Source organism: Aotus nancymaae, unplaced genomic scaffold (assembly GCF_030222135.1).
Source record: "Aotus nancymaae isolate 86718 unplaced genomic scaffold, 86718_ANA_hifiasm-v0.15.2.pri h1tg000049l, whole genome shotgun sequence".
In the NCBI taxonomy this organism is placed as follows: domain Eukaryota; kingdom Metazoa; phylum Chordata; class Mammalia; order Primates; family Aotidae; genus Aotus; species Aotus nancymaae.
Window position 1 is genome coordinate 17,911,044 of NW_026988463.1, and position 17,932 is coordinate 17,928,975.

General features: G+C 40.8%; 1 protein-coding gene across 3 annotated transcripts in view; it reads right to left on the reverse strand.

Annotated features, from left to right (window-relative positions):
* SMG1 (SMG1 nonsense mediated mRNA decay associated PI3K related kinase) overlaps positions 1 to 17,932 on the reverse strand; it is a 113,228-nt gene that overhangs the window by 84,617 nt on the left and 10,679 nt on the right. Inside the window, exon 2 of one of the 3 annotated variants that reach the window (XM_064362530.1) lies at positions 3,807 to 3,864. The exons of the other annotated variants lie outside the window; for them this stretch is intronic. Coding sequence (XP_064218600.1) covers positions 3,807 to 3,820 — 14 coding nt within the window. The 5' untranslated portion in view covers positions 3,821 to 3,864. The remainder of the gene's footprint in view (positions 1 to 3,806; positions 3,865 to 17,932) is intronic. 3 annotated transcript variants of the gene reach the window in all.

Sequence of the window (17,932 nt, forward strand, 5' to 3'; positions counted from 1 at the left end):
GTCACTCTGGTGCAGAGTTCAGAGTTCTCCTCACATGACTTGATAGTAAGAATAATTCTTTCTCAATTCTCCCACCTTGAGTGGGTTAATCAGTCAAAAAATTTCAGTCTTTCCTGACATAAAAATAAAAAACACTGGCAGCATGTCAGGGAGGGGCAATGTCTTACCAAGTTAGATTTTCTAAGTATTGATTACATTTAGGTACTGTAGAATTGAAGGCCTCACTGAAGATGCCTTAACTGTAAAGAGTAGCAATTAAAATTTTAAAAAGTAAAAAAGAAGACATTTTAAGAAAATAAAAAGTAAGGTATTAGAAATCCAAAATCTGTAAGGGAAAGTTGTGGTTCATAATCTATTTAAAATTTAGGTACTATTTAGAATAATACCTGATGCTTATATAAGCAAACAAGTGGGGTAGAGCCAAAGGTAAAAGCATGTCCTTATCTAAGTATCTGCTCCATGCTTCAACTGCCTCGTAAGTAAAACAGAGCTGAGTTAAAAGACTTCTTGCCCAGCACGGTGGTTGACACCTATAATCCCAGCACTTTGGAAGGCTGAGCAGGCAGATCACGAGGTCAGGAGATCAAGACCAGTCTGGCCAACATGGTGAAACCCTGTCTCTATTAAAAATGCAAAAAAAGTAGCCGGGTGTGGTGGCAGGCACCTGTAATCCCAGATTCTTGGGAGGCTAAGGCAGGAGAACTGCTTGAACCCGGGAGGCGGAGGTTGCAGTGAGCCAAGATCATGCCACTGCATTCCAGCCTGGGTGACAGAGCAAGACTCTGTCTCAGGAAAAAAAAAAAAAAAAGACTTCTCATGAGTCTTATTCTTCCAGCCATCAATGATAAACTATCAAGAAGAAAACACAAAATACTCTGTTGTAGCATATGAAAAATCCAAGTAAGTTCTTCTACTGATTTTCTGCTGAGAGGAACAACTTTCTGAGGAAAAAAAAAAAAAACTTCTATGATATTTACTAAAAATGCTTTCTGAACCCATAATCTTTTAAAAAAGTTTAGGACACTGGCAAGGCCAGAAACTAACCTATTCCTCTACCCTTTGCCCCTCCCTCTTCCTCTACCCTTTGCCCCTCCCTCTATGTGTAAAAGTGACAGCAGTGTTTGTATACTACATATATTTTGTTTACAGTGTGTAAGTCTTTCCTTGCTCCCAAAAATACTAAATATAAAATTTTGCATGGGCTCAATTAGTTGGATACCTTGATCTGTACTTACTGTAATCACTGTTAATATTGAATTAAGAGAATAGGTCCAATGAAACTTGAATATCTAACTGGTACAAGTCATTACTTTTTTTTTTTTTAAATAGAGACAGGGTTTCCCCATGTTGGCCAGGCTGGTCTTGAACTCTTGACACCTCATGCGATCCGCCCGCCTCGGTCTCCCAAAGTGCTGGGATTACAGGCGTGAGCCACTGCGCCCAGCCAAGTCATTACTTCCAAAGGATCTCAATCTCAAACTTCATGAAATTCATAACCTAGCATACTAAAATGACTTAAGACTCCATAATGAAGCATCTTCTAATATACAGAGTCCACTTGTTCATAGATAAAGCTAAGTACTTCTAATCTAAGGGAAAATAAAATCTATGGAATTTCAAGAAAAATGTACAAGAATATTTTCTGAGTATACTAAGTCTATAAGTACTAAAATATTAACTCAATGGAGCATAACTTTTTTAAACTAATGAAAAGACATTCCTAACCAGGCATGGTGGCTCACACCTGTAATCCCAACACTTGAGGAGGCTGAGGCAGACAGATCACCTGAGGTCGGGAGTTTGAAACCAGCCTGACCAACATGGAGCAACCCCATCTCTACTAACGATACAAAAAGAATTAGCTGGGCATGGTGGTGCATGCCTGTAATCCCAGCTACTCAGGAGGCTGAGGCAGGAAAATCGCTTGAACCTGGGAGGCGGAGGTTGTGGTGAGCCAAGATCCTGCCATTGTACTCCAGCCTGGGCAACAAGAGCGAAACTCAACTTCAAAAAACAAAAAGAAAAGATGTTCCTAGCCGAGCACGGTGGCTCACGCCTGTAATCCCAGCACTTTGGGAGGCCGAGGCGGGTGGATCACGAGGTCAAGAGATCGAGACCATCCTGGTCAACATGGTGAAACCCCGTCTCTACTAAAAATACAAAAAACTAGCTGGGCATGGTGGTGGGTGCCTGTAATCCCACCTACTCAGGAGGCTGAGGCAGGAGAATTGCCTGAACCCAGGAGGCGGAGGTTGCAGTGAGCCGAGATCGCGCCATTGCACTCCAGCCTGGGTAACAAGAGCGAAACTCCGTCTCAAAAAAAAAAAAGACGTTCCTAATGCATCTAAAAACAGCACATTTAACATGCATCTATGTAAATCAGAGCATACCACTACTTTCTTTCTGAAAGGGGACTGAAACATAAGCGAGTTATAACCTTTCCTGACAGGGTATGAATTTGTCTATATGAATACCACAGTAAGCTGTTAGTAGATGAGGGAATAAAATAAGCACATGACTAATTCTGAAGCACAAAGATAACTGAAGTCTGCCAATATTTAAAAATACCTTCACTTCCTGTTTTCATCATGTTTACATATCTCCTATACTACCTTTACTATTAAGAGTTAAATATTTGTATCATTTTCTGGTGACACAGTAGTAACATAAGGCAGCAGAGAATACAAGTCAAAAAAAGATCTGGGCTCAAATCCCAGTGCCAGCACTGAAAAAGTACGTGTGCCTTTGCACAAATTACTTGATCTCCAAGCCTTGGTTGTCTCTTACATAAAATAAGGATAATACCTATCTAACATGCAAGGTTGTTGTGAGGCTTAGATAAGATAACCAATTATAAAGAAACGCTTAGTGTGCAGGGTCTGTTAAAAGTTATTATGACCATAATACAAAATAAGTTCAAAGTCTCCAGTCTAAAAGACAACGTACAAACAGTTCATGAGTATATGAATATAATTAAAACAAGTTTTTACAGTCAATATAGAGCAACTTAAATACTTCACTGAAGAAATCAGGTAATCTGTTGCTACCAACAAATCTGTTTCCAACTAGGAAGCACCTCATTTCAAACTAAACTGTAAAAATCAAGAGCAGTTTCCCCATTAGTTACAAATAAGGTTTTTAAATCCCATAAATTGTGAACACAGATTTTTTTTTCCAAAAAAATTCTGGGTTTTCAGAAATATAACAAAAAAACTCACTGGAATAGAGCCACTGTCTTAGAAATGCCTAAAAACTCCCCAGTTGCTAAATTATTTCAATACAAATTTATCAAAACATCTCCAACCAGAACTCAGGTTGTAAGCATTCTGAACCTAAAAGCACTAAATGGTTTAGCATTTATACAAAATTTCTATTTTTATAGACTCTTAACTGCTTCGGTTTCAAAAATGTCAATGTCAGGCTGTTAGCACCAACAAGATCATCCCAGTCCAATAAATAGAAAACTGTTAAAGAACGGAAATGAGCACTTAAAATGAGGCAATCAAAACCACAAAATAGAAATTGCAGATTTGAACTCCAAGAAGCAGGCATAAATGTTAAGCTAGTTAGAAGAGCTGAAAGAGATATCATCTGCCAGAATTAGTGTCTCAATTTAGTGAAAAAGGAAAATATGTTAAGTCTAAGAATCCTAGTAAGGATCCAAAAATACCTCTATAGCCCCTTTAATATTCTAAAAATATCATGGAGAGAAAAAAAAGAAATGCATAAATTTCCCCAAAATGATCAAACTAAAGTTAAAGCCTGATGTACATGCCACATGAGAGGTAAGTTTCTAAAGCTCATACCTCAAAAATCGCATACTGTATAATATGGAGCCTTTGTGATGTTTTGCATCAAGTCAATCTGTAAGACAGTAGTTACAATATTAGTGAAGACAGTGGGTTAAAACATTTGTTGTTCAAACATGAAGCAAATATCAATCATGAGTTAGGTGCTTTTAGTTGAACTATGGTCCCATTAGGGTTCACACATTAAAGCAAAAATTGAGGTGGAAAGCCACTCTGCGCCTTAGAGAATAAAAAGGCTTAATGTGGCAACTAAAAAAAATTTAGTACATTTAAGAGAATTTAAATGTTAACTATAACATACAAATCACATGCAAATATAGTTACCACTTATTTTAGTTACCTATGCTCAATATACAGAAAAATGCCATAAATCCAGGAGGCCATTCGTTTCAAATGACTGAAATCCTCAGACCTCACATTAACAATCCACCATGTGCTGGGGATAGTATCTCCTAATTAAATGCAGCCTTGCTGTCCAGTTCTTGTAGGCATTAGAGAGAAAAAGAGAGAGTCATCTCTGTAAAATGTGAAGTCAGGGAATTCCCTACTAGGAAGCATTTCCACAAAGTACCCCAAAATGACTTGATGCAAACACCACACCTAGTGGTGTCACTGGAGTAAGCATCATATTACTTCAAATTGCTTTTACCTAGGTTTATTAAGGGATTTTGCTCTCAGGGTCATATCTCATTTGTAATGGATATAAACCAGGAAATGAGATTTGCACTAAAGTCAATGAAGTAGGAATGTACTTATTCTCTAAAGTAGCAAAAATAGTGTCATTGTCACAGAGCAGTTGTAGGATATGCTGTTCTCCACACTAACAGTTAATGCCACTTGAAAATGATTTACCCTTCAAAAATAAATTCAAGGTTATCCCCTATAATGCCTCCTACCTGGATTCAAACATGCTTTAATGAAGAATTAAGAGAAAGGGTGAAACTATGAATAACACTGGGCCTTGTGTGCATCATTACATTAGAAACACTGCTCTAAGTATGAGTCTATGGCTAAAATATTAATTTGAGAGGCTCAGGGAATTTATTATACAAATCTCTTCTCACAGAGAACTTTAAGTTCAAATTTAATAAAACAAAACAGAGCCATTCCTTGTCAAAATTATAAATGAGTATGCATCAGTTTTGTAATACTGAAATATTAAATTAACATAACTTCTTGGTAAAACTAGCTTAGCTCTCTAAGTATTAAGCGTCTACAATAACCAACTCTTAATTACTCATTTATGGGTGATTTGTTTCCTTTTTGAGACAGGGTCTCATTCTATCACCCAGGCTGGAGTGCACTGGCATGATCATAGCTCACTGCAGCCTCAACCTCATGGGTTCAGCCTCCCAGATGGCTGGGAGCACAGGTGCATGCCACCCATTTAGCTAATTTTTTATTTTTATGCTTTTATAGAGATAGAGGTCTCATTATATTGCCCAGGCTGCTCTCAAATTCTGGACTCAAGCAATCCTCCCACCTCAGTCTCCCAAAATGATGGGATTAGAGGCATGAATGACCACATCTGGATTGTTACCAATTTTTAATTATAAGTCTGTCAACTAAACAGCCAACGTAGACTGATAAAATATATTTAGCTATTGTAAAATTGTAAAAAATTTTATCTTGCCCAAGGAGAGGTCTGGCTTTTACCTGTGGCTTCTGGAAGGTAATCTCTAAACTGTTGAAATGTCATACCTAGTAAGAGGGTCCTGGCCAGGAGCAGTGGCTCACACCTGTAATCCCAGCACTTTGGGAGGCCAAGGCGGGTGGATTGCTTGAGGTCAGAATTTTGAGACCAGCCTGGGCAACATGGTGAAACCTGTCTCTACTAAAAATACAAAAATTAGCCGGGCATGGTGGTGAGCACCTGTAATCCCAGCTACTCGAGAGGCTGAGGTTTCAGTGAGTTGAGATCACACCACTGCACTCCAGAATGGGCAACAAAGCAAGACTGTCTCTCAAAAAAAAAAAAAAAAAGAGAGAGAGAAAAAGTATCCTTGTTCATCTGGGCTCTGGGGGCTTTAGGCCACAGTGGAGTCTAACAATGTGGATTAGGGTGGGGGTTTTGAGTCACATGATCAGTTTGACCTTCAGAGGGGCTGGACACTAAGGTCAGCCACATGCAACCATAAAGCCCCAGTACAAACTTTGGACATAAAAAATGGAATGAGCTTCCCTGGTTGGCAATAATCCACAAGTACTGTCGTACATCATTACCACAAGGAAGGTATCATTTTTCACAATTCTACAGGGAGAGGACAATCAGAAGCTCTAACATTTGGAACTTCCCTGAACTATGTGCCTCTATCCTTGGTTGATTTTAATCTGAATCCTTAAACTGCAATAAATTCTAAATGTGTCTATCAGAGCTTTCAGTGAGTTCTGCTGAGTCCTCCTGGAGAATCACCCAACCTAAGAACAGTATTGGCCGGGCATGGTGGCTCAAACCCGAAATCCCAGCACTCTGGGAGGCCCAGGCAGGCAGATCGATTCAGCTCAGGAGTTTGAAATCTGCCTGGCAATATGGTAAAACTCCCATGTCTATAAAAACATACAAAAATACAAAAATTAGCCAGACAAGGTGGTATGCGCCCACAGACCCAGCTACTCAGGTGGCTGAGGTAGAAGAATTGGCTGAACCTGGGAGAGAGGAGTTCAGGGCTGCAGTGAGCTGTGATCATGCCACTGCACTCTTGCCTGGGTGACAGAGAGAGACTCCGTCTAAAAAAAAAACAAAAACAGAGTGGTCTTGGGAATCCCGAAACTTGGAATTAGTACTACAAGCAAGGGTCATCTTATGGACTGGACTCCCTCTTACTCTGCATTCATATTTAAAACCATTAAATTTATTATAGCTCAAAAAAAGATAATAATTTTTTTTTTTTTTTGAGACAGGGTCTCACTCTGTCACCTAGGCTGGAGCGCAGTGGCACAATCTGGGCTCAAGCAATCCTCCTACCTCAACCTCCCGAGTAGCTAGGACCACAGGCTTACTCCACCATGCCTAGTTTTTTTGTATTTTTCTTGTCCCATTCTGTACAATATCCCCAAAATATTGCCCAAGCTGGTCTCCCACTCCTGGGCTCAAGTGATCTACTCACCTCAGTCTCCCAAAGTGTTGGGATTACAGGCATGAGCCACAGCACCTGGCCATAAGTTTTCATTTTTAATAACATTTTTAGCAAACATAATAAAGATTTGACTTCAGAGTTGCTTATTTCCCTTCCAAGGAACCTCAAGAACCTCAAATATTCTCTATTCTCAGACCTGCAATCAAATTAGCCAGGAGTAGCAAACGAAGCCAATAACTCAGGAGGGCAATAGATGTGATTTTAACCTTTGCTTCACATACACAATTGTCTTCAGAAAAAAGCTGGTGAAAGTACCCCGTCACCTCCAAGCCCCAATGCTCCTTTTGTCTCCCTTCAAGTGGGCCTCCAATGCTGCCCACATTTCCCTCACCAAGTTTTTCCTTTCCAAAACACCTGTAAAACTTTCTGCACCCTCTTCCTTCTCCCACCACCAGTGGATGACCTTATAAATTTTTGCTTCATGAGAAATAGAAGCCATTTAACAGCACCCTCAGCAAGAGCTAACATTTTAGCTCCTAACAAGAGCTAGTGGGCAACTGATCCAAGCAGTTTACATACATTTATCACGTCATTTCATATTCAACACAATCTCATTAGTTATAATTTTACAGACTGATAACTAACGTTTTATAACTGACCTAGGGTTGTACAGCTTGTAAAAGGCAGAGCCAGAACTCAGATCCAGTTCTGTCTAATGTTTAAGTTCTTCAATACTCCACCACTGCCTGCCATCTTCCTTCTAAAATATCCACAAATTCACCTGCATCTGCACACACAGCCTTTCTTCCCATCATCTTTGCATAATAGAACAAATAAACCTCCTATTCATAGAAATCATCTGGATCTGTCTATTCCTCCCATTTTCCAAGGTATGACTTGTCTCTCTTTTGAATGTTGCAAAATTTCCCATTTTACTACTGCTTATCATCAACATATGAGCACTCTCAAAAGTCTTACCTTAAAAAAAAAAATGGCTGGACACATTGGCTCATGCCTGTAATCACAGCACTTAGGGAAGCTGAAGCGTGCACGTGCAAATCATGGGGTCAGGAGATCGAGACCATCCTGACCAACATGATGAAACCACGTCTCTACTAAAATTTTTTTAAAAAATAAGCTGGGCATGGTGGCATGCACCTGCAGTCCCAGCTACTCAGGAGGCTGAGGCAGGTGAATTACTTGAACCCAGGAGGTGAAGGTTGCAGTGAGCCAAGATCACACCACTGTACTCCACCCTGGCAACAGGGCAAGACTCTGTCTCAAAAAAAAAACCTTTAACTGCCTTTCTCCCTCTATCAATATAATTGTCTACACTCTTCACAGACAAACCTGTTGAAAAATTCACCGAGGTAAAGGTTGCAGTGAGCCAAGATCACACCACTGTACTCCAGCCTGGCAACAGGGCAAGACTCTGTCTCAAAAAAAAAAACCTTTAACTGCCTTTCTCCCTCTATCAATCTAATTGTCTACACTCTTCACAGACAAACCTGTTGAAAAATTCACCTTCCTTGCCTTCACTTACTTTTCAACCCAACTTTAATCTGGGTTCCACCTGCAACATAACCACTGAAGCTATTCCTACCAAGGTAGGAACTACCACTTAAGACCTTCTTGGCTCTAAAATTCCATCAGCCTTTTTCAGTTCACCTTACACTTTTTCAATACCATTCTAAAGTTTATGAGTCTTCTAGTTAACTTTAATTCTAGTGACTCTCTCTACCTTTTCCCAATCCAAGTATTCTCTTCCTTCTTCACTTTTTTTTTTTTTTTTTGAGACAGAGCCGCACTTTGTTGCCCAGGCTGGAGTGCAGTGACGCAATCTTGTCTCACTGTAACTTCTGCCTCCCGGGTTCAAGCAATTCTCCCACCTCAGCCTCCCAAGTAGCTGAGATCACAGGCCCCTGCCACCATGCCTGGCAAACTTTTGTATTTTTAGTTGAGACAGGGTTTCACCATGTTGGCCAGGCTAGTCTTGAACTCCTGACCTCAAGTAATCCACCCACCTCGGCCTCCCAAAGTGCTGGGATTACAGCCGTGAGCCACCATGCCTGGCCCCTTCACTTCTTTAACCAGCTTAGATTTCATTGTGTATCATTATTTCAATAACACTCTTGCCTATATCCTTAACTCTAAGATTTTCTTCACACCAATCTGGCAAAACCCCAGTCCTGGATAAACCCAGGGATTCATCAATAAGCACTGCACTCCCAGGTCCTCCAGTATTTATTTCCCATTCTATACATGCACTATCTGGACATTCCCATTCTCTTCAAATTCTAAAATATCCTATCACCTCCCCTCCCCATACACACATTCTACTTCACCAAGGTCAAAAAAAGATACCGACTGGGCGTGGTGGCTCATGCCTGTAATCCCTGTACTTTGGGGAGGCCGAGGCAGGTAGATCATCTGAGGTTAGGAGTTCAAGACCATCCTAGCCAACATAGTGAAACCTCATCACTACTAAAAATACAAAAATTAGCTGGGTTTGGTGGTGCAATCCCAGCTACATGAGAGGCAGAGGCAGGAGAATCGCTTGAACCCAGGAGATGGGAGGTTGCAGTGAGCCAAGATTGCACCACTACACTCCAGCCTGGGCAAAAATAGTGAAACTCTGCTTTTTGTTTTTTTTTTTTAAATAGATACCATAACATACCTGCACCTGATTCTAGACCTTAGTTAGGATTCCATCTACTTCCACACCTTATTGTAACTTTTCAAATACCTTTCCCAGTGAACTAAATCCTCCCCTTAAACATGTAACGCTTTCTAATGTATCCCATTTTAAAATACTAAAACATGGCTGGGCGCGGTGGCTCACACCTATAATTCCAGCACTTTGGGAGGCCAAAGGAGGCAGATCACCTGAGGCCAAGAGTTCCAGGCCAGCCTGAGCAACATGGAGATAACCCATCTCTACTAAAAATACAAAAAATTAGCCAGATATGGTGGTGCATGCCTGTAATACCAGATACTCAGGGGGCTGAGGCAGGAGAATCACTTGAACCTGGGGGGCAGAGGTTGTGGTGAGCCAAGATCACACCATTGCACTCCAACCTGGGCAACAAGAGCAAAACTCCATCTCAAGAAATAAATAAATAAATAAATGCAAAACCATAAAAAGGAAAGACAAAGAAAAGGAAAAACTACATCAATCCTATATGCCCCTCTGTCAAACAATCTGCCTTTACTTGCTGCAGCCAAACTGAAGTTGTCTAGACTCCCCCTCCCATTTCTTCACTTCTTCTAGCTCCTTAACACACACTGGTCCAACTTCTGCCCCATCACTCTTGAGAAAATCCATTATGACCTCCAGGCTGCTAAATCCAAGACAAAGTTCAGGCCTCAATCTGCTCATCCTTTCAGCAGCTTTCACAGGGCTACTGAGTAGAGCTGAACAGTTTTGCCCTGCACACAGGTGTTCTGCAGAGAAATAAATAAGGTGGGCTGAATGAAACTACTTTTTAAAAAATTCTTGGCTGGTGCAGTGGCTCACACCTGTAATCCCAGCACCTTGGGAAGCTGAGGCAGATGGATCACTTGAGGTCAGGAGTTCGAGATCAGCCTGTCCAATATGGCAAAACCCCATCTCTACTAAAAATACAAAACTTAGCTGGGTGTGGTGGTGTGTGCCTGTAATCCCAGCTACTCAGGAGGATGAGGCAGGAGAAGCACTTGAACCCAGGAGGTGGAGGCTGCAGTGAGCCGAGATTGTGCCACTACACTCCAGCCTGGGCGACAGAGTGAAATACCATCTCAAAGAAAAAAAAAAAGTGAAAAGACAACTCACAAAAATTAGAGAAAATATTTACAAATCATGCTTTTTTTTTTTTTTTGAGACGGAGTTTCGCTCTTGTTACCCAGGCTGGAGTGCAATGGTGCGATCTCGGCTCACTGCAACCTCCGCCTCCTGGGTTCAGGCAATTCTCCTGCCTCAGCCTCCTGAGTAGCTGGGATTACAGGCATGCGCCACCATGCCCAGCTAATTTTTTGTGTTTTTAGTAGAGACAGGATTTCACCATGTTGACCAGGATGGTCTCGATCTCTTGACCTCGTGATCCACCCGCCTCGGCCTCCCAAAATGCTGGGATTACAGGCGTAAGCCACCGCGCCCGGCCAAATCATGCATTTTATAAGGGTCTAACAATTCGAAACATGAAGAACTCCTACAACTTAACCAAAAGGTGAACAACCAAATTTTAAAATGGACAAAACATTTGAATTATTGTTTCTCCAAATATAAAAAAGACCAGTAAGCACATGAAAAGACGTTCAATATAATTAGTGATTAGAGAAATACAAATCAAAACCACAATAATAAACCACTTCATATCCACTTGGATAGTCATAATTAAAAAAAAAAAAACAAAACAGAAAATAGGTGCTGTGATGATGCAGAAAAATTAGAGCCTTCACACATTGCCGGAAAATGATACACAGCCACTTTAGAAATCAGTGTGATGGTTCCTCAAAAAGCTAAACATAGAATTATCTTATAACCCAACAAATCCACTTCTAAGTATATGCCCAAAAACAGGTATTCAAGCAAACAAACAAAAAAACCCTGTACACAAATGCTCATCACATTATTCACATTAGCCAAGAGGTAGAAACCCAAGGTCCATCAAAAGATAAATAGTGGCCAGGCATGATGACTCACACCTCTAATCTCAGCACTTTAAGAGGTAGAAGCAGGAGGATCGCTTAAGGTCAGGAGTTCAAGACCACCCTGGCCAACATGGTGAAACCCCACCTCTACTAAAAATACAAAAATTCACTGGGCATGGTGGCACACACCTGTAGTCCCAGCCACTCGGGAGGCTGAAGCACGAGAATCACTTGAACCCAGGAGGCAGAGGTTGCAGTGATCTGAGATGGCACCACTGCACTCCAGTGTGGGTGACAGGACAAGACCCTGGTCTCAAAAAAGAAAAAAAAATGAGCCAGGCACGGTGGCTCATGCCTGTAATCCCAGCCCTTTGAGAGGCCGAGGTGAGCGAATCATCTGAGGTCAGGAGTTTGAGACCAGCCTGGCCAACATGGTGAAATCCCATCTTCTACTAAAAATACCTGGGAGGCAGAGGTTGCAGTGAGCTGAGATCGTGCCACTGCACTCCAGCCTGGGCAACAAGAGTAAAACTCCATCTCAAAAAAAAAAAAAAATCAGCTAGGTGTGGTGGCACACACCTACAGTCCTAGCTGCTCAGGAGGCTGAGGTGAGAGGCTCACTTGAGCCCCGCAGTTGGAGGCTGCAGTCAGCTATGATAGTATGATAGCATCACTGCCCTCCAGCCTAAGTAACAGAGTGAGACCCTGTCTCTTAAAGAAAAGAGGCGCTACAATGTGGATGAACCTGGAAAACATTACAGTGAGCGAAATAAGCAAGACACAAAAGGCCACCTGCTGTATGAGTCTACTTACATGAAATGTTCAGAATAGGCAAATCCAAAGAGCAAACAGCATTGTGGTTGACAGGGGTTGGGGAAAGGGGAAAATGGGGAGTGACTTTAATCAGCGAAGGGTTTCCATTTAGGGTGATGAAAAACTTCTGGATCTAGATACCAATGGCTGCACAACATCATAAATGTATTTAATACCACTGAATTATAAAATGGTAAATTTTATGTGCATTTTACCATAATAATTTTTAAAACTTTAAGATATTCTAGAAGACAGAAGTATGGGTAAAAAAGACCAGTGATTACAAAGAGCTAGGAATGGAAATTGACTACAAAAGGGAACAAGGAAATTTGGGAGAGATGATTCTATAACTGGCTGTGTTGTGGTGGTTACACTACTATAAGCATTTGTCAAAACTGAAAGAACTATATAGAGCAGGTAAATTATACCTCAATAGGCCTGACTTTAAAGAAAACACTTATTTACAGGAAAGGTATAAAATATAAGTAAAAGGTTGTTAATTTATTTTTAATAATTCAGTATTTCATATCTTACATTGCCTGCCATATTTAGCCATTCTAAATGAAAAAGCAAAAATGTAGCACTGGTTTAAAGTTAAAAGTCACTGTGCTTGCCGATAAAACCAAAGACTGATTGTATCTGAATTAATCAGGCATAAGAAGAGCTGAACTTGGCTGGATGCAGTGGCTCATGCCTGTGGTTCCAGCATTTTGGGAGGATGAAGTGGGCTGATCGCTTGAGCCCAGCAGTTTGAGACCAGCCTGGCCAATACAGTGAGACCTCATCTCTACAAAAAAATGTAAAAATGAGCTGTGCCTGGAGGCGCACACCTGTATTCCCAGCTACTTCAAAGTCTGAGGTGGGAGGATCACTTGAGCCTGGAAGGTGGAGGTTGCAGTTAGTCATGATTGTACCACTGCACTCCAGCCTGGGCGATAAGAGTGAGACTCTCTCTCAAAAAAGAAGAGCTGAACTTAAAAGTTCGAAAAGGATTAACCTAGCCAAGGTACAGAAAGAAACTTATACCAGTAAAAGACAACTGTCATCTACACTAAAAGGTTCTAAATTTCTATCACAATAGTAATTTTGCTTTTTGTCAGTGTCTGAGAAATGCCTGAGGTAATCCACTACAGCACTTTATTTTTTGAAAAAGAAATACAGTCGGCCAGGCACAGTGGTTCATGTACGCCTATAATCCCAACACTGTGGGAGGCCAAGACAGGATCACTTGACACCAGGAGTTCAAGACCAGCCTGGGCAACATAGAGAGACCTTCATCTCTATTTATTAAAAAATTAATTCCTGGTCAATCAAATGAAAAAAAAATACTAAAAAGGAAGAAAAATAAATATGCTATAAATTGTTAATGTTTTATTGCCTATCCATTTTGATGGCTTCTAAAATTCTGGCTAAATCCTCATTGACTGACCACTGAAAACACAAAAAATAAAAACAGATCCAAAGCACTAGGCTGGTAAAATCAGAAAATCATTGGCTGAGACAGAGATAGGAAATCTACCACTAACTTAAATATTATGTACCTCAAATGCATATTCAGAATCTAAAATACTTTAGTTCTCTAACTTCCCAAACACAATTATACTAAGACAAGAAGTGGACTTTTAAATGGGCTGATTCCTTTCAACATTTCCAATAATTCCTGGAGGACATATCTCCTTAGGTATTCTGGGGTAGAAAAGAGTTTTAGAACTACTGTTAAACATCAAATTGGCAAAGAAATTTGCTATCTGCAATCAGAGGTAAAATATGTACGGTAAACCCTCCTTACTAGGTACTGAGAGTATGGGTACTTATAAAATCTAGTATGATTTTAATCTCTGATACAAATGAGAATTCCTTATTCCTTTAACAAAAATAATTTTGTTGGCCAGGCACAGTGGCTCATGCCTCTAATTCTAATTCTTTGGGAGGCCAAGGCAGGCAGATCACCTGAGGTCAGGACTTCGAGACCAGACAGGGTAAAACTCTGTCTCTAATAAAAACACAAAAATTAGTCGGGCGTGGTGGCGGGCACCTGTAATCCTAGATACTCCAGAGACTGGGGCAGGAGAATCACTCGAACCCAGAGCGGGAGGCTGCAATGAGCCAAGATTTTGCCACAGCACTCCAGCCTAGACAACAGAGTGAGACTCAGTCTCAAAAATAAATAAATAAATAAATAGCCAAACATAGCCCATTCCAGCAAAGAGTAAGAATCATTAAAAGTTACATCACATCGCCGGGCGTGGTGGCTCACACGTGTAATCCAAGCACTTTGGAGGCCAAGGCGGGCGGATCACCTGAGGTCAGGAGTTCAAAACCAACCTGACCAACATGGTGAAACCCCATCTTAAAAAAAAAAAGTTACATCACACTAACGCACTCCAGGTGACAGAGTGAGACTCTGTCTCAAAAAAGAGTTACACACTGCAGAAATCTAAAAAGAAGAGTCTCAAAAGCAGACTGGGACTTTATTATCAAGGTAAAGGTGAAGTGATGTTTATCAATATAAGAAATATATGCAACCATTTTTTAACTCCTGAAAATATAACTGTAGTTATTCTGATAAAATTCCTTTAGCCACTAGATTGAAGCACAATCTCAGGGAATGACATGTTTTCAAGATTTTCTAAGAACTGCATCTGTTAAATCTTCTCTTTAAAAATAATTCCAGGCCAAGCCAGGTGTAGTAGCTCATACCTGTAATCCCAGTTACTTGGGAGGCTGAGATGGGAGGATCGCTTCAGCCAAGGAGTTTGAGACCAGCCTGGGTACCACAATGAGGCTCTGTCTCTTTAAATAAACAAATAAATAATGCTGGGCACTGTGGTTCATGCCTGTAATTCCAGCACTTTGGGAGGCTGAGGCGGGCAGATCACCTGATGTTGGGAGTTCGAGACCAGTCTGACCAACATGGAGAAACCCCATCTCTACTAAAAATACAAAAATCAAAATCAGCTGGGCATGGCGGCACATGCCTATAATCGTAGCTTCTCAGGAAGCTGAGGCAGGAGAATCTCTTGAACTCGGGAGGCAGAGGTTATACATGTACATATCTATGTGTGTATATGTGTACATGTATATATACACGTATATATATATACGTGTGTGTGTGTGTGTGTGTGTATATATATATATATATATATATATTTTTTTTTTTTGAGACAGAGTCTTGCTCTATTGCCCAGGCTAGAGTGCAGTGACGTGATCTCAGCTTACTATAACCTCTGCCTCCTGGGCTGAAGCAATTCTCCTGCCTTAGCCTCCTGAATAGCTGGGATTACAGGCACAAACCACCATGCTCAACTAATTTTTGTATTTTTAGTAGAGATCAGGTTTCACCATATCAGCCAGGCTGGTCTCAAACTCCTGACCTCAGGTGATCCACCTGCCTCAGCCTCCCAAAGTGCTGGGATTAAAGGGGTAAGCCACTGTTCCCAGCCAATTTTTGTATTTTTTGTGGAGACAGGGTCTTACTATACTACCCAGGCTGGTCTCGAACTCCTGGGCTCAAGTGATCCACCCACCTCCCTGCCCTGGCCTCCCACAGTGCCACCATGCCCGGCCCAAAATCTTATAATTGCTTAATACTGTATATACATTTATATAATAACATGACATTTCCCATCTTTGTTTAGAAGATGTATGTGGTTCTTCTCCACACCCCAAGTACTTTAAACTATTACACTGGCAGAGTACAAGCTTTCCATGGCCCTGGCATCCTCCCTCCTTCCATTAAAAAAAAATTAAAATAGGCTAGGCATGGTGACTCCCAACACTTTGGGAGGCCGAGGCGGGTGAATCATAAGGTCAGGAGTTCAAGACCAGCCTGGTAATGGTAAAGACCATCTCTACTAAAAATACAAAAATTAGCAGGGCATGGTGGCAGGAGCCTGTAATCCCAGCTACTCGGGAGGCTGAGGCAGGAGAATCACTTGAATCCGGGAGGCAGAGGCTGCAGAGAGGGAGATCATGCCTTTGCACTCCAGCCTGGATAACAAGAGCAAAACTCTGTCTTAGAAAAAAAAATTCAAACACACATAACACTCATATACATCTTTTAACATCAGGTTGAAATGCCAAAGGGAATAAAGGTAAGTGTTTTTAATTAATAAATTTAAATAAACTTTAAATTCAAAGAGCTTCGGTAAAAATATAAAAGAAAATGTTAGCAATGTTATCAAAGGTGGAGGAAAAGCTAATATATGTCACTATGTAATCCAAGACATATTTATTAGTGGAGCTTTTTCTCTAGGCTATTAAGATGCCACCCAAAAACAAAGATCTGGCAAATATTAAGTTTAACAACTTCTTAAAAACCTGTATGTTCCCAAAGATACATACATGTATGTGCAGTGAGACCACTGCTAAGCCTCTAATAATTTTCTTGTAAACTACTGAAGTTCTCTATGATGATAAAAAGGGTTAAAAAAAAATCTAGTGTCTCCCCTTTATAATCAAAGAGCGTAACTCAGGAAGTTCCATAACAAAAACCATCTATAATTCTGATGCCAGAAACCCCTCTGAAAACAAAGTTTTAAATGATAAACACAAAAAGTCTATGAAAGGTTTTTCAATAAATACAAGGTCCTACACATATTATATAAATACCAACATAATATGAATATGAATATCGACATTAACCTCCAGATTTCTAAGAGGAATCCAATTCCTTTTTTTGGAAGGGTCACAATATTAATATGAAAGAAGTATGTTTTTAGAAATCTCTTGATTCTGGGCTGGGTGCAGTGGATCACGCCTGTAATCCCAGCACTTTGGGAGGCCAAGGTGGGCGGATTGTGAGGTCAGGAGTTTGAGACCAGCCTGGCCAACATGGTAAAACCCTGTCTCTACTAAAAATTCAAAAAACAGCTCAGCATGGTGGTGGGCGCCTGTAATTCCAGCTCCTCGGGAGGCTGAGGCAGAATCTGGGAAGCGGAGGTTGTAGTGAGCCAAGGTCACGCCATTACACTCCAGCCTGAGCGACAGGGCGAGACTCCACCTCAAAAAAAAAAAAGAAAAGAAAAGAAAAGAAAGAAATCTATTGATTCTGGGGCAGGCGTGGTGGCTTACACCTATAATCCCAGCACTTTGGGAGGTCAAGGTGGGTGGATCACCTGAGGTCAGAATTTCAAGACCAGCTTGACCAACATGGTGAAACCTTGTCTCTACTAAAAATACAAAAATTAGCCAGGCAAGGTTGCTAATCCTAGCTACTCAAGAGGCTGAGGCAGGAGAATTGCTTGAACCCAGGTGGCAGAGTTTGCAGTGAGCCAAGATCACGAAACTGCACTCCAGCCTGGGTGACAGAATGAGACTTTGTCTCAAAAAATAAAATAAAATAATCTATTGATTCTGGAATATTTGGGTTTCATTCCCCAATCAGCAGGCATGCAACTGGCAAGAAGTGTGTTTCCCCAAGCCTTCTAATAGGATGCCAGAAGGCTCAACCTAGTGCTTAAAGTTTTAGTGATTACATTGCTTAAATAATGAACAGATACAATAGACTCAAGATAAGTCAATGTGTAAAAGGACTTTAAATATGCGCCCAGGTATTTTTTAAGATGGACAAAATATTTGAATCTTAAATTACCATATTCTTTC